Genomic DNA, 22,994 nt, shown 5'->3' with positions numbered 1-22,994 from the left:
CGGCTTCATCTTATTCTGTCTTATTCTAATCGTACTGAAAAAGCTCTCGAGGAAAAAGATTCGAAACGAAGAGAAACAGAAGAGGAAAACAAGACAATTTTGGAAAAAAAGAAGACAGAAATCAGGTTGGAATAAAAAAAAAAAAAGACAAAGAACAAGATAGGGAAAGTGGAATAATAACTGCTCGGTCCCCGGAGACAGATCGATCGAGAAATGAATGATTCGCCGATTTTATCAAACGGGACCGCCGTAGAAGGATGGTCGACTACTAACCGTCCGACTATAGAGAACGATGTAACCTCGAATAGTTTAGTGCAATTAATCTTTTACATATTTTATGCAAATATTTTTGCGTTTGGTGTGTTTGGTAATGTGCTCGTATGTTTCGTCGTGGCACGAAATCGACAAATGCAGACAGTTACGAATCTGTTTATCACGAATCTAGCATTGAGCGATGTGCTACTTTGTGCTCTGGCGGTTCCGTTTACTCCTTTATATACATTTCTCGGGGGATGGATATTTGGCAGAACCCTGTGCCACTTGGTACCGTACGCTCAAGGTGTCAGCGTATACATCAGCACATTCACTTTGACGAGTATCGCGATCGATAGATTCATGGTGATCATATATCCTTTCCATCCTCGTATGAAGATCGAAGTTTGTTTAGCCGTGATAGTCGGTATTTGGATAATCGCATTGTTGTTCACTCTACCTTACGGGCTTTACATGCATCTCGAGGAGCCGTACACTTATTGCGAGGAACACTGGCCGAACGAACGATTTCGAAAAATCTTTAGTTCCATTACTTCGATACTACAATTTGTCTTACCCTTCTTCATCATCGCTTTTTGTTATATTTGCGTTTCGATCAAGTTGAACGATCGAGCTAGAACGAAACCTGGCACAAAGACTAGTCAAAGAGAAGAGGTTGACAGAGAAAGAAAGAAACGAACGAATCGGATGTTGATCGCTATGGTTGCCGTATTCGGCATATCTTGGCTGCCGCTCAATATCATCAACGTTATCGACGATTTTTATTCACCTGCCAATGATTGGGCTTATTACAGAATCTGCTTTTTCATGACGCATTGCCTCGCTATGAGTAGCACCTGCTACAATCCTTTCCTTTACGCTTGGCTCAACGATAACTTTCGCAAAGAATTTAAGCAAGTACGAACTTACTTTTTATACTTTTATTTCTTGTTATATGTGTGTCTACTTACTCGTAGAAAGTTTCCTTCGTTTCTCAATTTTCTTGCTCTCGGTTCTTACCATGTTTTCTCCTCTTCCAATTCTTGTTTTTTAATCAACTCAATACATAGTTGATTAAAATACTTGTAAGTAGGTAATTGTAATGTACGGATCTCGTATCATATTTCATCTCCGAGTAAATTCTCTTTTCGTTATGCGTGCTTATACGTGTCTCTGTATCGTGCGTATATCCTCACTATCCACCTGTAAATGGACTCGTATAAACGACACTAAATTATTCGTTGAAAGATCTCTTCCCTCCTCAAATTCCACTTACCGTGGTTATAAGAGAAAAGCTTTTAAAGAAAAGTTCTCTCATTTACATTGCAATACGATTTATAACTTTGATCGAACGAACGTTCCTTACTTTCTAACATAAGCCGACAACGTTCTCTCGAGCCCATTATCGCGCTAAACCATTTCAAGTTGTTGTTAAATATGTTTCGTTATTAAACACAAATGAAAGATGCACGAACTCAAGCTGCAAATTCATACGTACATTATCAAAATTCGATGAACAAGTAAAGAAATAAACGCACACGCTGTGTCTAATATAATTAACGTTGTAGATTCTTATCGATTTCAAACTAAATGTAAAATAGAAGAACCTATAATAAGATAATAATGTACGAAGCAGCCGTGTGTTCCTTATCTTAGCCTATGGCTTCAAACTTTCAATACTATCATACTATCGATATATTTTTAATACCGTCAAAATTTCACGATAAAACCCATCTGAATTCTTTTGAAGGTGCTTCCATGTTTTCCAAAAGCAATCAACGGTTACACTCCAAGAACTACCGAAGAATTTCAAAATAATAAAGAATGTAGCGGAAATAACACTATCCAGGAATCTTTATTACTGAATGAAACACATATAAGAACTTCAAATCCCGAAGCTCGCGAACTGATCGTTCACGAAACGACCACCAACAATATGTCTAGAAACTTGGAAGAAATGGAAACTTTTTGATTCGATCAAATTCGAACGCGAGTCCACCATCGTAAGTAAGTATGCATTCACATCGTTTCTCTGTGAGGAAGAGAATAATATAATATTTACTGTATTTATCGTATAGATGTCTTTCTTCGCTAAAAACAAATATTTATAAATTGATCGCATTATCCATTAATTGCATTAGACCTCTATCTCTATGTATACATATGTACAGGTAGATAGGCAAAGGGAAACCGAGATCCGGTATAATACAACGTTCTATTCATCTAATTCGTACGTCTAATTTATTTAAGAGGTAAATGGATACGTGCAATAAAGTCGGAAACAAAGATTTATCTTCGTTTATCGTCTTTATTTATAGTTAACAGGATCGTTGAAATCCTTGCTGTTTTCTCAAGATCTACATAGGTAGAAGTTAAATCGTCACATACACGATTGGCTAATGACGTAGTCGCTCTGAACATGTATATTTATTGCTTTTCCATCGTCTTCGGTCTTTCCTTTCTGTGATAAATTGACCGTGCTTAGGATAAATTGCTCGAAATGAGGAAAAATTATTGCCTATCGAGCATTCGTTGAATAATGAGGAAAAGTCTAAAGCAGAAGTTGAGCATCTTTCACGTTCTTGAAAATGAGAGAAACGAGAGAGAATCGACTTTTAAGCGGGCACGTTTCCTAGTTTCAGTTTTTCGCATTGATCAGCGCACCGATTTCCATACATTTCTTTACTGTTTTACGTATCCGATAAATATATTTATCTCGAGACCTACCTTAAGAACATATTTACCTATTGTTCTAATTCTATTTGTTTCAAGATCCACCAATTGAAGGACACTTTCTCTAATAAAAGCTATTTTTCTTCTCTAGCAGCTTCAGCTACAGAACACTTACAAAATTGACTTCACTGAATGATAGTTCATATTTTTATTCTTTTCATATGTTCTTTAGTGTTTTCTTTTTTCAAAATTGTAAAAAATATTGATTGGTTGGGAAAGATTATAAAATGTTATTACAAGCAATTCATTGGACTATAAACGAATAGAAGTAGAAATAGAAGCAAAAATAACGGTAGAAATTCTACGAATACGAAAAGCTGTACGAATGCTAACATAATTGATCGTGATATTGTGGGAGGAACAAATCGAAGATACTGTTATAGTTAAAACATATACGCTTGTCCATTGGATTCATATACACCGCGGTACATAAGTACATACATTTTCAATAGATTGCCGTGTTATTTCCTGCCGTATTGGTTCGGGATTCAGGACAGAGGACAGCCATTCTTCTATCGTTATCGTGCACTTTTTTACTAGCGCTCCAGTGTTTCCGTGTCATATCCTATCCTGAAATTTATATATGTATATATTTTGTTTCATCGATAACAATTTTTTCCTCAACTTTTTCCTTTGCATTGTCATAACTATATACGGTCGCTGTACTCTTCTTCTCTCCTCTTGACGTTTTTCCTCTTTTTTATTACTATTTTATTATTTATAGACATATTTGGTGTATCCTTCTATGATGTTTATTGTCAGCAATGTAAAGAGAAAAAACAATATAAAGTACCAACGTTGCAATAACAGAAGGAGGAAGGAAGCAGGAGAAAGGAATGAAGATTGTTCTCTTATATGTATATATGAAATGTTTCTCTATTTCACAGACATCTCTGTGTTACAGAAACAGCTGCATTTTCTCTGGAGGCTGAAATCTACTTGTATCATTCTTCAATCAAGTACTACGTTTTGCATTACTTGTTGTATAAAAGAAACAAGCAACAATGGTGGCGGTATATTTACAGAAAAAGAGACACGCGATTCTGCACAATCATATTACGATAGAATTAAGAATTGATTCGTCAATCTAAGTTTGTTATAAACCATGGTGCGTCAAGTACAAAGAAAATTACGAAGGGAAAAATAAAAAAAAGGAACTTGCTCAACTTCATTGTCAGTTTCTTTATTATGTTTATCCAAACTATTTTTCTGTATCTTAACACTTTGCGATTGGTATATCTTTCTCTTCGCATTATTAACTAGTCAACACTCGAGCAAATTTGACATAATAAATATTTAACATGCCATTCGACTTTAAAAACAAATTTTAAATACCGTTATCCGATTGCAAAGGGTTCAATGTTAATTTCTCAATATTTTTGTACAAACCAATACGCATTTTATGAAAAAATTCATCGTTAAATTTCACATCGATCGTTAACAAACCATGATTACAAATGAGACACAAATGCGTAATTAAGTGATATAGTAGTCATAGTATAATACTATGTCATTGTAGTACGTATAGTACATGTGTACGTATATTATTACATCTATTTGATTCAGATTAAGTATCCTTGGACTCTTGTCATTAAACGTGGTTTGAAATTTTATTCGAAAACTTGCTCGATCGAATATCCTAGAGATAAGAGAGTACGTTGCAGGGGTATGTTTACTGATAAAAGCTGATAACGACATCGTTTCGATCGACTATTCTCGAGAACGTGTTCTCCCCTTTCGTCCATCTCCGATTTCAATTCCGCAATAACACCTCATTATCCTACACAATGATTGCGGTAATCCGAGCACGCCTTGTGAAAAACGATGCTTGTCAAGATACATCGCGTATATCTACACTTCTATATCTTTATCTATGTATATGCAAGTAATTTTCAATTGTATTGTCATATGAATATGTTAAAAATTCTATTTTTATTTCCCATAAATTATCGTTCACTTTACATTCTCGGATCTTTAATAAAAAGGAAATGATCTATTCATACATAAAAATGTTCATCGTGATTATACAGACGTAGACTGTGGCTTCTTATGCGCTTATAGGAAACTTGAAATTGCGAATTGTGTTCGAAATGTATATATTATGAAAAAATGAATTAAATATCCAAACTATAGCGCATCCTATAATACTTGGTAGGTAAACGATGATTTTCTATCAAAATTCTACTTTTCTAATTATATACTTAAAAATATGAATTTTCATCAAAATCCGCAGTCTAATCATAATTATTTATTATATTTTTATTGTTATCGTAATTATTTATTTATTATATATATTTCAATGAAATTTATATCGTAATATTTCAAAGAAAAAAAATCACATTACATAATAAATTATACAACAATTGTGTATAGAGTATCTTACAGTTATAGTAGAATGTGCCAGCTTAAGAATGATCATCTTTTTCTAATAGCTATAAAAATATTTTTACAGAAATGCTTTTGTAGTATTGTATTTTCCTGCTAATATACTATACATATAAATAAGATTTGTAATCAGGTTCGCTAGATTATATCTATTAGAATTCATGTAATGTCTTTAAGAAATGAGTCAGATAAAGACAATGTCAATCTACTTCATCAATACCATATTCCTTCAAATGTTTAATCTCATTAGTATTGATAATATCCTTTATGAAAAAGCATAAAAATTGCTCAAAAATTTAATTATGTATTAGAAATAAATTGCATTTTTTGTATTGATTACAGAAAAGTCACTTTAGGATCGAAAACAATACTCAGGATATCATAAGCAGCCAGCAGTAACCAGCAACAACGATCTTTTTACAAATGATTATATAATACAATAAAAAATGAGATTATTTATTGTAAAATAATTATACAGAATGTATTTAGGAACAGTTTCAATAAATCAGAATAATTTAATGACATTTTATAATTTTATAAAATATTGGGCGAAATCTCGAAAATCTCGGTTCCAAAAAATTCCTGAAATATGATGTCAAGTTCTAAAAATTATCGAAATTGTGGTGCTACACTATCATGTTCCCCTGATACAAAATCGCAAAATCGGCCGAAAATTTTTTTAAGAAGCCGAAAATTTCGGTTTCGAGAACTTCTTGGAATGTGATGTCATATTCTAAGAATCGCCGAAATTATGCCGATCTCTTATGCTGTCACGTTCTCCTGATGCAAAATCGCTATTTCAGCTGATACATTTCTCGTTCCAACGACAATTTTTTGCTCTCAGGAAGAATTTGAGAATTCACTAAATTGTGGATATTGAAAGAATTTTAAATGATCAAACGTTTTATTCATTTGCAAAATAAGCTGATTTTATTCAATTTAATTTGCAAGTTTACAATGATTGTACAATTTTACAATTTCATAATTTCTGTATAATAATTTGTGTAATTTTGTAATGGTACAATAATTTGATCGCGTTGTTCGACCGATGGAACTAAACAACTCTTCTCATACGAAAATAATGACAAAAAACTTAAGTGGTCGTGGTATAGTGCGGCGTTTTGTCACTTATTTTCGAATCGCTACTAAGCGCGCCTGCTTTCGGTTAATTCCGTACGGTGTCGCCAATATTCGGCAGCAAATGATTCTGATTGGTTGGGCTGTCTGCCCATGTCTCATTATAAAGAATTTGAAAAGATTTATTTAAACGGTTCCTTTTTCTACATATATTAACTTTAATTAAAATGTATTGTTACAGATAACTTTTAAGTACTCGTTACTCCATGACAGACTGTTAGTGTGGCTAGGGCTAGTAGGCATAATTAACACTTATCTATGGTTAAAAGTAAAAACAAGATGGTGTGGTCGTCAATAAAGAAGAGAATAGGCATAACATGAAATACTTTTTCGTGTCCAACAATTTAGGCATTATATAACTATGAATTCGTAAATTATTATTTTAGTGCAAAGAAAGAATTCTAAGCATCTATAGTGTATTGCATTTATACAGATTGAATTAACGGTTGATCAAAACAGTAATTTTGAACGGTAACTACTATGTTCTTAAGTTCCTAACATTCTGACATAAATAGACGACCACTACGTGTTATAATTATGTATTATATGGCAAATAATATAAAGTAATCGGCTGCAACCGCGATTATATTTTTATATAATTAGAAAACTTATTAAGCTGTTAATGAAAATATGATTGATTCCTAAATTCTGGATTGGCTTTTTTTTGATAATATGTAGTAAAGTATCGTGCAAATATTCATATACTTCGTTTGTGATTATAGGACATCCCGTTCTATACTTTATTTATAATTTTATAGACGACTTTAGTCTTAATTCAAACCACTCTTATACTGAATTGGTAATGTCGCATGTGACATAAAAATGGCAAGGGAGTCCCAAAACGTAGGACACGAAAATCAAAAAAAAATTTCCTCTCTGGATATATCACGATGTCACTTTATTCTGTGCATGAAACGCTTAATGAAGGACACCACAGCAAGAAGCAAATAATCTTACGGACCAATTCATGAATAGCTCTTATTGTTAATAATAAATTATTCTCTTTCATGCATATGCACGTTAAAATATATGTATAAAATGCTTTTTATAGGAAATGATAATAGTTGACTGTAAAAACATTTAGATATTTTTATTAACATTTTTACATTCTTTTTTAATAGTTATATTATGATCTGTGCCTCGCATTTATTTTGTACAAAGCTGTAACATGTAGGGGAGACAGTAATAAATCTTGTTACACGTTAATCGCAACAAACGTCCTTAGTTCTTTCGGAATATTTTCATTTGGCAAATTGTAATTTTTCCCTTCATTCTTTGCACTCATGTTTACATATATTATGTATGTCGTATGCATGCATAATATATACTGTATATATATACATATACACATTCATGTTATTATATTTATTATACGCAGAAATATTTAGCTGCAAATATTTTGTTGGTGTCAATCAAAATTAATATTAGCAAAACATTGCATTTTATCATTGCATTTTTTCATTGCATTTTATCATAGAAAGATATAATATCCCATACAATAAAAAGAGATGCGGGAATATTCGGAAATAATATCCATTGTATTGTTCAGTTCACACTTGAGCATCATAAGAGATAACAAATTTCTGTCAATTTTCCACAATTTACATTAAATTCATTCATTGATGTATCAACTTCCAAAGATTCTCATCATTTTATTATATCTTCTCAATTCACTTTGTTACCACATGGTATTAGATTTCTCGTAAGTGATACAAAAAAACATATTGTTTGTTTTCAAACATCATTTCACATTTTTCATCCTTTCACCTTCATTATCTTTTCTCACTGTAAAATTTTTAAGCTGTAATTGCATGCTACTTCAATGAACGTTAATGCCAAAAAGGATAATAAATTTCGATAATCAACGATCAACTACACAATTAAAATCACTAATGACCAATGACATATGAATTGATTTGTTATACTGTATCTTCCATATTAGTGGTACATATATTTGTTATATACTAGTGCATAAATGATATAACGTGATAATGTTATAAATATACTGTAATAAGGAAATTGATAATTGAACATAACATTAAATTACATGCGCTACGTATACTTATTTTTCCAGATACATATGTTATTGTTTTGTTTATACATTTTCAGATACAATCCCCTTGGCATTAATGTCCTATATTCCTGAACTTTACTGAACTTTGACGTCATATCTCTTCAATGTGTTAGAGTTAAATAGGTCTTTATTGAAATGTCAAGATATAGATGAATTTCATCTAAGCCATAGCTTCAATCGAAGAGCATCTACGCCGTTTAAATAATATCGAAATAATCGCTTATCACGCACAAAACCAAGATTTTCGTACAAACGTAGTGCTGGACGATTAGTAATTTCTGTTTCTAAAACTACTTCGCCAGCATTATCTTCCACCATAGCTTGAATCGCTCTTCTTACTAGGTTTGAACCAATCTTTTGCTTTCGATATTTCACATCAACAGCTAACATTGCAATGTACCCACGTTTTATTACTTTTCTGTGGATGTCCAGCTTGCAGACAATGGCACCAACACATTCCTCACCATGTATTGCCTTGACGAACAAAAAGCAAGAATTTTTTGTAAATTCTACATACCTGCAAGACAAAGAAATTCGACCAAAGCTGGCTAACAGCTCTTTCTACTTGTCGATACTTTTTAATACCATGTTGACAACTTCTTAAATAGAATTATACAAAGATACACAATATTATGAAATATATGTTCCTACCAGCAATGTTTCAATACATTTGATTATTTCATAAATATACATACCAAGAAACATAATTTTGGCCAGTTATAAATGAAATATCTGTATGTATAAATAGAATATGGTTCGCTCAAGTCTTTTTGTATTAATTTCATAATATCAGGCATTTGGAGTTCACTTGTATAACTAACATATTGAATGTTATTATCCCTACTTTCCAATGACACTGTTTCTGCTAATGTACCTGAACATGCATAATTAGTAATCAATATAAAGGAATTTATAAAGGACAATTGATTGTTAAAAATTGAATGTTAATTTCTTGTACCATGTTGGTTTAAATGACTAGTTTCCATAGATTCAGATTGTGGAAGATTAACTATGCTGGTAATTCTTTCAGAAGAATTACAAATACCATTAACTAGAGGTATTCCATTTCTATGTGATTCTTCATATATTTCAGTTGTTTTCAGACTAAGTCGAGATGTAATGTCCAAAGTAGCAATATCTGTTAAAGAATTTTCATTCTTTTCTTCAATGCTACTTTGATCACCCTCTGATTCATTTCCATCCACTACACTCTTCGTTTTAAGCTTTTCCATCTTTAATTTTTTGTTAATATTTTTATTTTCTATATATCTGAATTTCTTTTCTCAAAGCATACAATTTCAGTACAGGGTTTTAAAGATGACAATTTCTACTTTTTTATACAATATATCCCTATGACATCAGTATTTCCAAATGACACACTAGCTTTTCAAACGAATTTTCATAATTACGCCGAGTTAAACGATTTCTTTATTTTTAATGTTATTTCCATATACAGAACGCCAATTTAGCTCTTCAATCGACGGACACCATATTGAATTTTCTGCGATGACCACTAACGACACAAACATAAACAATGCGCGAATAGCAACCATATCATATGTACTATTGTGCCATCATTTTCATTACCTTTAATCATAAATAAAAAATGTAATCAATACTATTTAAATATTAAATTCTGCACACTTCCATTTTCACTTATGAAATATTCATAGCAATAATTTTTACAAAGTTCATGTTAATATAAATAAAATCTGATTGATTCTAAATAAGTACGGAATAGATGACAAAAATAGTGCCATTTAAAAATTAAGAATAAAATGACGAAATTAATATCGATATACTCTTTTTCTTGTTATTTATTTATTATTTATACATTTCATACATATCTCGTTTCGATGTTCCAAGAGGGCGCCCGTGTTCTTGAAAACGCCGGAAGTGGATAGAAGTCTACTACTATCTACTAACATCAGGAACGTTTAAGGTTCTTTTTGATGTACCACGATGGGTAAGTTGTTTGGCTAGATATGGGTTTTGTTTTTATCGATTTGAATCAGTATCTTTGACATTAAAATTATTATTGAATAACCATTAATCATTTATAAAAACACCAATTTCTTTTATTTGGATATATATTACTTTCATAAATATAACTTAAATGGTTAAAAATGTTTGATATATCGCCAGCTTTTGTAATTTCACTATTTTAATCAACTTTTCTTTATAATCTACTTTATTTTTGCTTAATTGTATATTTATCATAGTTTTCATTTACTGATTTTAAGTTTATTGTGTTTAAGATAAGTATACATATATGTCTTTAACGTTTTTCATTCTTGTGTTGTTTATTAAGTTGGAACTATATTATGTTATGTTGTCAGTAGTATCTCTATATATATAAAATGTTCCTTATGTATTTTACTATATATATAAATATTTATTTGGTATTACAGGTATCTCTCGTGATCATTGGCATAAGAGACGAGCAACTGGTGGTAAAAGAAAACCACTCCGCAAGAAGAGGAAATTCGAATTAGGACGTCCAGCTGCAAATACAAAACTTGGAACTCAACGTATTCATACGGTATTATTAAACAATCCTTTATCATGAAATTCTATATTTTATTTATCGTTGTCAGAAGCAAAAGATAGCTGTTTTATGAATTTCATAATTTATCAGAAACAAAGCATAATAAATCTACTGATATATATTATCTATTATGCAATATATTCACTTTTAAAAAGTATAAAGGTGTTTCTGTATAAAGATATATGGTTTCCTTTTCTTTTGACAATTAGTGTAGCAATATAGAAACATAAAGTGATGACGATCTTTACCTACTCTGAATATTGTGCTGATTTATATCCCACAGCGTACTGATTGGAATTAGTATATTATATATTATTTATTTGTTACTAAACAATCATAATCATCTATATTCATATGTAAATTAGGTACGTACAAGAGGTGGTAACAAAAAATATAGAGCCCTTCGTTTAGATACAGGAAATTTTTCATGGGGTTCTGAATGTACTACAAGGAAAACACGTATTATTGATGTAGTTTATAATGCATCAAACAATGAATTGGTGAGAACTAAAACTCTTGTAAAGAATGCAATTGTTACCATAGATGCAACACCTTTCAGACAATGGTATGAAGCTCATTATGTTTTACCATTGGGTCGTAAACGAGGTGCTAAATTGGTAAGTGAGTAGACACTTTTTTTTATTTATGTCATTAACAATTAATGATCTAACAAATTAATAAATGTTCAAAATAGACTGAAGCTGAAGAAGAAGTTTTAAATAAAAAACGCTCAAAAAAAGCAGAATCTAAGTACAAAGCGAGACAGCGATTTGCTAAAGTCGAGCCTGCTTTAGAAGAACAGTTTGCTACAGGACGCGTCCTTGGTAAGCAAAATATTTTAACAAACAAATTATTCCGTACAATATATTGTATAAATTAATTTTTCAGCACGCATATGCGAATATCGCAAATGTAGGTTGAACTTCGTTTCGAGACACAAAAGTAGTTCACATTGTGAAATACTTTATAATATACAAAAAAAATGACAAATTCGTTGTGTCCCAAAACGAAATTTAGCTCAATTTTATCATCTCTAATATTGCTAGTTTAAATTTGTTTACATTATTGCTTTGTAATGTAATTATTAAGATTTACTCTCTATTTATATCCATACAAAATGTTTCACGCAATTCGATGGCTATAGTTATATGATTCAAACATTTCAAAGGCATTTTTATTTTTCTAAATTGAGCTATACTTTGCTTTGCATCTCAATTGACATGTTTTGTTATTTCCTATAAAAAAATGTTGGATTGTGTCTGAAATTAGTTCAATAGATATTTTATCTTTAGTTATGTAGAACTTTGAAAGATAAAGAAAAACGAGAAAAGACATAATGCAATACTCTTGTGCTTGTTTTTCTTATCTTTCATATGATAAGTCCCTAGTTAAAATATCTTTTGAATAACTTTGGACAGTTTTCGACCAAAATGCCTTAACATTGTCATCCGTATAAATTTATTAATATCCTTAAGCAATAACCGTCGATTTTTGGTAACAAATTTCAAGTTCATAAACTTTACATAAAGGTTTACCTTGTGTTGGACATCAACGTTGTATCACCAGACACTAACATTTAGCCTGCACAACACGTTGGTGTCACCGGATGTAAAAGTGTTAATACTTTTTGTAGAAAGTAATAAAACGTGTATCAATTAGTTGATTCAATCGATTTGATTGATACAATTTAAAAGTAGCAATGACTTTAAAATCTCCAAAACGTTTAGATTTTCGGAATAAAAATACGTACCTCATGCATTGTGTATAAAACCACTTAATTTTGCTTTATTTTCATAATAGTGAATAGTAATAAGAAGTCTTTTGACTTCTACCAGATTCATATAAGTTGGCCTCACTGCGTGAAACATCACAAATAACTTTGTATAAGGAAATGTTACATTCTTTGCGTTTAGTAACACGCGCATCATATGTTGCTTAAATACTAAAACAAAGGAAACACTTTCTTATGAATTTTGAGTCATCAAATTTAAATTTTGATTTCAGCTTGTATATCAAGTAGACCTGGACAATGCGGTCGAGCGGATGGTTATATACTTGAAGGAAAAGAACTTGAATTTTATATGAGAAAAATTAAAAGCAAGAAAGCTAAATAAAATGTATAACTACAACAAGAAAATAAAATAATCTTTATGTAAGAAATGATACAAGTAATAGTAAATAACCAGTATATTCCTCGTACATATTTAAATTTTTATCAAACTATTTAATTATAATATCATATCGACTATGGTATTTAATATATTATATATGGTTTGCAAATGTAATACATATGCCGAGCTAGAAAAAACTGTTAATCGATTGTAGTTAATAGAATAATTATACATTGCTTTTAAAGTCTGAAGTATTCGAAATAAAACTTCGCAAGCTATTAACTGTACAAAAATTAAAAATATTTTTCTACACCACTTCAAAATTGACGCTGTACATGTCAAATGATAATTGAGTTCCTTACATGTGCCTCCATGCACAAGATTGCTACTTCTTATATATATACTTTGTGTCTCGATTAACTTCTCGAATACGATGTGCTCACGATATATACAGATCTCGAAACTCCCGTGGTGAGGGTAAAGATCTCGGTAATTGGACAATGTTGGTCAATTTATTTGCAATATGGCGCTTCAATCGAAAAGTTAGGATTCGTCATGTAACGCCATCGTATAGAAATAACTCGGACTCGATTGACTTTGCCTCTCTCTTTCTCCTTAATGTGGTTACATATTTGATTCATGGCGAACGAAGTAGCAGAGGATGTAAAAAAAAGCGGCACCATAATAATAATAATAGCAGAGAAGGAATTTTCTCACTGATAATACAAATCAATTTTTGTCTTATATGTATGATTATTATAATTTTATTATTATTATTTTATATTTAATTAATATCTAATAAATATTATATAACATAAATATTCTTTTCGTTATTAATAACCTTTATAAACCCTAAAATTATACTATAATTTTATTTCTTCAGCACAAAATTTAACAATAATATAATATTTGAAACGTTTCAATCATGAACAATATTTTGTGAATGATAGTATTTACATATGTATATTACAGATAGTGTTAATAGTTACAATATTTAATGAATTAGAAAAACTAAAAACAAATTTACTTTCTGATAAATGTTATATATTTCATATACGCCATATAATGTACGTCAAATATAAAAGTGTTAAATACATATGCGTAGATATTTGATTTGAAAGTTGTAATCTTATTAAATTTTTTGTTGCAAATAATAATATGTACATATTTAATAAAGGTGCATAATTAATATTCATTTTTAATTAAAATGAAATATTGTAAATGTATTTACTTTAAATAAATGGTGAAAAATTATGGAAAAAAGCTTAGTCTAGTCATGGAGTAAACTCAATGGTTTAGTTCATATTCTTTATCTTGAATGTTTTCATCAAGAGTGACGTTAGATACAAAATTCTAACTTCTCGATTGCGACGTTCGATTTGTAAAGGACAACTCTTGACATTAAAAGCCTCCTCCCTTCCAGTGGTGGTTCAGACCTGTGTATAAAACCGTGATTGCGCTATACAGAGCGCTGCAAACTTTGCTTTTACAAACATAGAAATATATACATGTATATCTGTGCTTACAAATGAAGTGAGGTTGTCATGACCGATCTGAAGTGAACTCTTTCTAATATTTGTTCCTGTTTAACTCTTTCTCCGCTAGATGGAGCAGTTTTCCTAGAACTTTCCTAATTTCCACATGCCCTTCGACAAAGGAATTTGCATCTTCAATCGTAGTCATTGCACAGCTGATCTTGTAGTGTCGTTTACGGTTTACAGTAATATTTTTTTTTGTGTTTATATTGTTACTCATGAAAAATTGATTGTAACAGAACATTACGGGTATTTAAAAGTTTATTTTGTAATTGTTGATAATAATATTTTACCGTTCTTTCAACATGGTGACGCATTCAAGAAAAATGTATTGAGAGCAAGTTAGTCAGTAATATTGAATGGGTGGGAAACATATCGACAAAGTACACAGAAATAAAGATCGTGTGAATAATTTGTTTTGGTGTTGAGTTTCATTTCTTGAACTATAGTTAGCGGGTATGGTATATTTGTCAGATACCTGGGGTATGGGAGAAACAAAATCGCAGTGCCACAATACAAATAGTAGTTCCTCCTTTCTGCAGGAGAATGATGAAGTTGCGTTACTACCGCTTAAGAATCAGGTAAGATGATAATTTATCTCATTGGTGTGTACTATTTTCTTTGAATAAAATAACGTCTGAAATATTCTTTTCGTCATTTGTTTTTTATTGTTTCACTTTTCAGTCGCACTATACATAGTGTTGATTCTTGGCGTGAACAATTTTTGATTTTGCTTGATTTTATGGTAAATCACATCAAACTGTTTAGTTGGTGTATATATGTGTATATATATATATATGTATTGTTTCCTATCTTCATAATTCTATATTATATTTAATTAAAATATTAAACTTTTTGCATTATATAAATTTATGTTTAGAGATATATGTATATGTCTGTGTAAATGTAATTTGTAATGAAACATCACATTGTTTTTGTTTTCATTTCATTTTATTTGCAGGAAGAATAGTAATAATATTAAAAGAATGGAAGTAAATTAACAGCTGCATTATTTATAGTGACTTGTAGTTTAATTATAAAATTTTATTACATATTTTTCAAATTACATATAATCTTACAAGTTACATGAATATTTAATCAATGCATATGGTATTTTACTAGTTTTATTGCATACATTTAGAAACTAATTGTATATTATGGACAACATTTAATCCCATAATAAAGCAATAACTTTTTTTATAGGTTGGTGGACATACCAGATTGCTATTACTCAATCAGAATACTATTTGTAAACCATTAAACTGCAGAGAACTTGACTTTTATCAAAACATTCCACAAGACATTCAAATTTTTGTTCCAAAATTTAAAGGTAAAATAACTTTATTGTTTCCTATCTTTATAATTCTATATTATATTTAATTAAAATATTAAACTTTTTGCATTATATAAATTTGTGTTTAGAGATAAGAAATATGTTTGTCTAAACCAAATGAATTGTACAATTAAATCTTTATGATAAAAGTATAAAATTGAAACAATTTAAAATGAATTAAGATAGTTCTGTAGACATATATTTTTACCTGACATATAGTGGTAATCAGTAGTAGAAAGTAGGAGTTTTAATAATTTAATGTTATTTTTTCAATGTTTCAGGTGTTTTACAAGCTTCTAACAGCAGTGAGGTTACATTAGACAAACGTTATAGCCCAAGCTTTAGAGAACAAGATAATAATAGACAGGGACACAATTCGAGTAAAAGAAAGAGAGAAGATGTATTAAGGTTTGTGTTTGAATGATTTTTAATAAATTGTATTGAAGTTGCATTATATAAATGAATGCATAGAATACTTTTAGGTTGTTGAGGCAACAAAAAAAATGAAAATAAATTTTATGTATCATAATCTTTTTGTTGTAGAATGAAAATTCATCGTGACAACACATTAGGAGGGGTATTAAAACCAGAAATGCATTTGGAAAATGCATCAAACAGACAGTGTATGTACAATATGCAATTTGTCAAATTTCAGAGAAAAGAATGATGCAGTGTAAAAGATGTGCCCTTTGTAAATTACTTTTTTTCTTTTTATTTTTCTATACAAAAGCAGATTTTCTTTTACTGGAAAATATAACATCACAATACATCCATCCGTGTATATTGGATCTGAAAATGGGGACCAGGCAACATGGTGATGATGCATCTGCCGAAAAACGTAGTAAACAAATTGCAAAGTGTGCTGCTAGTACATCAGCCTCGTTAGGTGTTAGACTATGTGGAATGCAGGTTTGTTGTAGTATTTACCTTAAAATCTGTACAATATCAAATACTAATATAAATAATGTATATTACAGGTTTATCAAGCTGATACCAATCATTATGTAAAAAGAGATAAATACTGGGGCAGGGAGTTAAATGAAGAAGGTTTTAAAGCAGCGTTGTATAGATTCTTTCATAATGGCTTTTATTTACGAACGTTAGTCATCGAAAAAGTGGTATCACGATTAGAACAATTACGGCGTGCGATTGAAAGGCAAAGCAGCTACAGATTTTATTCGTGGTAAATTTTCTCAAATATACTACTGGAATATTTTCAAGAACTTTATTTTACATACAAATATATATGAATTCAATCACACAAATCGTTCGGATATTTGAAATTTTATAATTTAAAAATCAATCGAAAATGTGATATTTTAATATATGATATTTAATATATTAGAAATATTCTCTTTTAAATTTGTTTCAGTTCATTGTTAGTCGTTTACGAAGGTTATCAAAAGGATTTTTCGGGATTCGGCCATTCATCGTCTGCATTACAGATGAATGAAGACTCAATCAGTTCTACCTTCGTTAACGATGATCCTCATACGTCTGATGGTTGTTACGACGGGGATATAAATAACAGTTCCCCAGATTGTAATGTTACTATGGAAAAGGAAATCAGCCAAACGAGTACTTTGCGCAGGGGATTTGCTGAAGCGACAGTTAAAGAGACCAAACGTATCGCCAGTTTTTACCCTACAAGGTTTGTGATCGACTCTTTTTTGCTCATTAGCGTGTATACATTGTCGTTGATATTTATGAATAAAAAATTATTGCTCGTTCCATCTTGATTTGCTATAAATATTAATATTCGTAAATTATTATTTCTTAATGCGTACAATAAAACTTTTTCAGACAATACATAGACTTGAAATTAACGTGAGTGTACTTCGATACATATGACACACGATTTGATTACGATTTTCTTGAAATCTATTTGCAATAAAAGGCGATTCAATATGGAACGAACTAAATTAAATTCCTAACGTTGTGATGCTGTTAAGATTTGATGGCAGAGTAATTTTCAGGTGCAATATTTCTTTATACGCTTTTATTTATTTATTTATTGAGTAATTTATTCATTCATTTATTGATTTATTAGCATATTTGCTGTTTTTATGTATTGTTTTGGTGTATTACAACACTAGGAATATAATAGATACTTTCTTTCTTTTTTTGTTTCGAATATTATAATTAGATAATAATTGAACATAGAACATAAACATTCTGATTTAATACGTTTAACCCTCCGATATATGTATGTATTAAGTAGAAGTCGAAACATGCGCGTTATCTGGTGAAGTATGTAATTATAAGATATCGGATTACGCGCGTATTTCATTCGATACATCTTTTGATATTTCGTCTGAATCACGTCATACTTGTATATTACTTTCCTTTTCTTCGTTTTTCTTCTTTTCTGTCCTTCTCTCTTTCCCTTTTTTGCGCTACTTTTCCTCCTTTAAATAAATAGTGCATTAAAACTTGTACCATTCTCGAAGTAATCAAAGGAGATCAATTGTATTTCATTAAATTTAAAGTAACCTGCATATAACAGGATGTTAGTAATTCTGTAAATATATTCTAAAATTGAAGGTATAACATACTCCATCAGAAAATTGGAGGGTTAGTTATTATGACGATTCTAATGTATTCGAATTGTTTATTTCAATTACATGTTGTTAAAAATCGGTTTAGAGAAAATATCGCACGTTCAGCGCCTTAGTGTATTAATATTTGATGTTTTCAACGATTAAGTCTATCGTATGTAGTGTAACGTTAAAAGTAGTTTCTGTGTGAACAATTAGATCATTACATGCATATACGTAAAAGTATCTATAAAGTATCTTAATAATATAAAAGAGACTTTTTGGTGAATTCTCATTCATTTCTTACTACTAGTATGTATTTACATACGACTGATGCTCTGTTTTTTAATGTATTTCTATTAATCATTGAAGCTGGCGTAAGACCAATTTGTATTCGAGTCGCTGAAATTAATAAATTGAATGCTTAGATACCTTAGAATTGATCCAAATTCTATGTATCTTGGAAAAATTGGAGGAACTTATCAGTGAAGAGTAGAAATCATAAACTGCCTTTTATGGTATTGTTACACTAACAAACTGACAGTGTGATATTTTCGTTATTTAAGCATGTATATTTCTGTGTACCATCACTTTTTAGAAAACTGCTCTTTATTACGGCCGAACTATAATAAAGCGCGGCAATACCAGTTCCTAATCGAGCCCGATCAGTTTCTTACTAGGGGAGGATCAGAGCTGAAAATGGTGGATTTCAAAATCCTTTCGTAGGTATATTGTTGCTCAAGAGTAGAGTAAAAGCTCTACAAAAGTTATTAGGAGCAAATATTTAAACATTAAAATCAAAGGAGTTAAAGGGATATTTACATTGTATTGCATATATATATGTATGTGTATACGTATACGTATATGTATACAAAGAATATTTCATAAGATGTGTAGCGTATTAATGAAATAGACTTCTTAACCTGAACTGAATCATTCTCTGCGTTTTAAATCCAATTCACTTTTAAACAAACTCTCAGATGCATTTTAGGACTGATTATGATGCATCGCGTTTTGATATCTTTAATAACTTGCATCTACAATGTACATGTTCACTTGTCTTCTGTATTTTATATGTTACATTTTTCATATAATTATCGAGGAATATGATAAAGTGTCGTAAGAAAACTATGTGTGTAATTTTCAGACACATTAGATGGCTAGACATAGCCGAGAATAGTTTAAATACATATTATCGTAGTCAATTTCGTTGATCGATGAACGGATGATACGATTAGTCGTTGTTCAGAATTGATAACATCAAGAATCTTCTTATTTAGTTTTATTTGATCGATCTTTTATTTTTATTTTTCAATAGTGTTGTAACTTATTTTACCGTTACATTCTCAGCCCGCATATATGTATACGTAGCACATATACGTGCGTGTGTGTTCACTTTTCAACAGTTCATGAGTATATTTCCATAATTTAAGTTGATTTAGCTTCACATTTTGTAGTAAACGAAATCAAATATACAAGACGTTCAGTAAGTGGTGAATTTTGTTACATGAAAACTAAATTTATACAAATTGCACGTTTAATTTATCTTTTCAAGTTTAAAATATGTATGTATATGTGTAAAAAAGAGCTACTATATATATAGTACGTACACACGCACATTGTTCCTTTTATTTTATGGTATAAACTGAAGGAGACGAATTACCAGTTATAAATACGTTATTATAGAAACGTTAAATAATGAAATTTCCAAAACTATATTATCATTATTTTCTTACGAAATTAACTTTATTTATTTAACAATTAACAAATTGTAAAAATAATATACTTGGATGCTTTTATAAAAAAATGCAAATTAAATGACATAAAATTAAGATATTAGATTTGGAAGTCGTAAATTCTCTTATAAGATGTAGTAGCATCCCAAGGTATTCACACATAGAACGCACAGTAAAATAAACGAAAAATTTCTGATTTTACCATAAAATAAAAAAGAAATTTCCTGAAAGGTATTACCATTTACTTTGCATCCTGTATATTAAGATATAAACATTCTCTTTTACTCGACAATATATGACCCACAGGGCCTGCATGCCCGCTACGGTTGGGGCAGTAAAAGGGTTATTAATAGATGGTAAGAGGTCATATACATTGTACCATGTGAGATCTAATGATGGGGCTGTGTCAAAACTTCGTTGTATTTCCTCGATAAATAGAATTGAATCTACAAATTGTCTAATCATTAAGTAAAGTTCCTAAAACAGAATGAAATTTTAGATTATTCATATAATTAAGATTTCTTTTATTTCTATTATTATTATTATTCAAAGTATTTCCAAAGTCAATGTGAAGAACAAGATTTCGTGCTATCCTGTTTAGTTAACTTGTGTTTTAATTACTTTTAGTTTCTTTCGACATGATTAAATAGCCGATGTATATTACGCATTTATTACGTATATTTTTATGATTTTACTTGATGAAAATTGAGTAATAATTGTACAAAAGATGGAAAAAATAATAGGACATGATATGCGACGTTTGTTGTATTAATTCCATTGATCAAGGAAGGTTAACCGATCATTCGGTTTTATTGCACTTACTATAAACTTAATAATAATTGTAGGGTAAAAATTTACGATGAAAAATAAATATTACGTGTATAGTGTATTTACATATATGAAGATCGCGTGTTCAATATTGAGAAATTGCGAATTTTTTGCGCGGCCCATATTATATATTTTAATAATTTCAATATTAGACAATATTTGAAGAGAGGCAAATGAATCAAGCAATAATTAAGTTAATACGTTCTATGCGATGATCCACTGACAATCCCAGCAGCGAGGAGACAGTTTTCGTCGAATCTGCGGACAGCTTGATCGACAGGGTGCTTCATTCTCCGAGATACGAACAGTGGATGCTTTACGGCACCAGAAACGATGAATTTTATTTTGGACAAAGCTCGGACAATGAGACGCAAGATACTAGTTCCGATACAGAAATTACGTCGGATTCTGGATCACAGTGGCAAAGACGCGGACATCGGTTATTTCACATTTACAAGAGGGACGAGAGAATAGAAGGGGAACTTGAATGTGCCAATATGTCAAACAGGTATTAAGAATGATTAAATATTCGATATGTATGAATTTATCAAGCTGCCAAATCGACAGCGTTTACAATTATTAAACGGAAACAAATGATATTTAAATTTACTTCATAGATATACCTCGTATCCTTATCGATCGAAGAAGATGAAACAGAAGTCTCAGGAAGCACGGGTCGATGTAAGAATGATCGACTTTGCACACACGACTTTTGTTCATGGTTCTACCGTGGCCTGTAACTCGTCTCCTACTCCTATGGTGTACCAAGGCCCGGATTGTGGTTTTCTAACTGGTCTCGACAGCTTAAAACGACTTCTCCTTGAAATTTTGACCGAAGATTAATTCATAAACACTCGACCAATATCTATCTATTCCGTCTTTATGTGTAAAGAGTTGAAAGAAATGCGTTGAAAACAACTAAAAGATTGGTGACGAAACTTTGATTATTAAACTTGATTGATTTCTATGAGATCGATCTGTACATATGTATTTCCAACGTATGTAATTTTAAGTAACAAAGTTCCACTCTAAGTATACGAGCGAAGTAAGCGCGTAGAGCTAACGAGTGTACGATAGCAGTAAGATATGCGACAACGAACTAAAATCACAGAGTATTATTTAATTCACATGAATAAATATATTCATGTGTGTATATATACATATGTGTATGTGCGTGCGTGTATGTGTACATAGCTCGTATATTTTGCGTGAGAGTTATACTGTTACAACATATGTACATATAATTCTTAATACACAAAATTTAAAAAGAGCTACTTTTAATAAATCGTGTACTTGTATTCTTGTTTCTTTTCAATTTAGTAAGATTGCACAGTTTGTAAATTGCTAAATAATTGTATTGGACGGGAATTCTATCGACATTTTCTATCGATGTTTGTACAAATTATGTGACAAAAAATAAATCATTTAAATGATTTGATGGCGTAGCCTGTCACGCAGTCTATAATTTTTATAAGCTAAATAACGGCTCATTCCCGATACAGCCTTCGATCTATTGCTAAATCATTTTCATATTAAAATTGGTGATAATTTGCTGCGCGACGATTGCGAGATCTTTTACTTTCTCGACATTTCTTAACCGATCGATCATGGCAGAGTCAAATGGTCTTTCTTTTACTTTTCCCCACCTCTTGCGCGTATCGATCTTCTTGAAGGTAACGGAGTTGTGTTACTCCTAGGAAACCATTGCCTGGTACTAAATCGTATCCAGTTATCGATGAAACGCGAAAGGAAAACGGTAACACGCGAAACGCTTTTCGTTTACGA

General features: G+C 30.7%; 4 protein-coding genes across 7 annotated transcripts; 3 read left to right on the top strand and 1 right to left on the bottom strand.

The window, feature by feature from the left end:
* The first annotated feature begins 131 nt into the window (after positions 1-131).
* Positions 132-4,598, top strand: LOC117238221 (prolactin-releasing peptide receptor-like). 2 transcript variants are annotated; one of them, XM_033502951.1, is made up of 3 exons: positions 132-1,170; positions 2,003-2,255; positions 3,890-4,598. In XM_033502951.1, the coding sequence occupies exons 1-2, from the start codon at positions 214-216 to the stop codon at positions 2,222-2,224; spliced, it is 1,179 nt and encodes a 392-aa protein (XP_033358842.1). In that variant the 5' UTR covers positions 132-213; the 3' UTR covers positions 2,225-2,255; positions 3,890-4,598. The 2 variants fall into 2 exon arrangements, with proteins under 2 accessions (XP_033358842.1, XP_033358841.1); XM_033502950.1 differs by having other exon boundaries at positions 2,003-2,259.
* A 2,983-nt stretch (positions 4,599-7,581) lies between these two features.
* LOC117238223 (N-alpha-acetyltransferase 30-like) lies at positions 7,582-10,105 on the bottom strand. The gene is made up of 3 exons (XM_033502955.1): positions 9,540-10,105; positions 9,277-9,455; positions 7,582-9,055 (listed from the first exon to the last, which is right to left on the bottom strand). Exons 1-3 carry the CDS (start codon positions 9,811-9,813, stop codon positions 8,738-8,740), a joined length of 771 nt encoding a protein of 256 aa, XP_033358846.1. The 5' UTR covers positions 9,814-10,105; the 3' UTR covers positions 7,582-8,737.
* Positions 10,106-10,460: 355 nt separating this feature from the next.
* Positions 10,461-13,285, top strand: LOC117238273 (40S ribosomal protein S8). The gene is made up of 5 exons (XM_033503066.1): positions 10,461-10,547; positions 10,993-11,123; positions 11,495-11,746; positions 11,824-11,953; positions 13,134-13,285. The coding sequence occupies exons 1-5, from the start codon at positions 10,544-10,546 to the stop codon at positions 13,241-13,243; spliced, it is 627 nt and encodes a 208-aa protein (XP_033358957.1). The 5' UTR covers positions 10,461-10,543; the 3' UTR covers positions 13,244-13,285.
* A 1,617-nt stretch (positions 13,286-14,902) lies between these two features.
* On the top strand, positions 14,903-22,644 carry LOC117238271. Of its 3 annotated transcripts, none has more exons than XM_033503058.1 (9): positions 14,903-15,356; positions 15,979-16,105; positions 16,390-16,516; positions 16,652-16,731; positions 16,839-17,017; positions 17,086-17,291; positions 17,481-17,759; positions 21,442-21,717; positions 21,827-22,644. In XM_033503058.1, the coding sequence occupies exons 1-9, from the start codon at positions 15,234-15,236 to the stop codon at positions 22,050-22,052; spliced, it is 1,623 nt and encodes a 540-aa protein (XP_033358949.1). In that variant the 5' UTR covers positions 14,903-15,233; the 3' UTR covers positions 22,053-22,644. The 3 variants fall into 3 exon arrangements, with proteins under 3 accessions (XP_033358949.1, XP_033358950.1, XP_033358952.1); XM_033503059.1 differs by having other exon boundaries at positions 14,904-15,356; positions 16,842-17,017; XM_033503061.1 differs by having other exon boundaries at positions 14,905-15,356; positions 21,445-21,717.
* The last annotated feature ends 350 nt before the right edge of the window (positions 22,645-22,994 follow it).

The sequence above is a fragment of the Bombus vosnesenskii genome, unplaced genomic scaffold, assembly GCF_011952255.1.
Source record: "Bombus vosnesenskii isolate JDL3184/JDL3185 unplaced genomic scaffold, Bvos_JDL3184-5_v1.1 scf7180000013444, whole genome shotgun sequence".
In the NCBI taxonomy this organism is placed as follows: domain Eukaryota; kingdom Metazoa; phylum Arthropoda; class Insecta; order Hymenoptera; family Apidae; genus Bombus; species Bombus vosnesenskii.
This window is presented reverse-complemented; position numbering and strand designations above follow the sequence as displayed.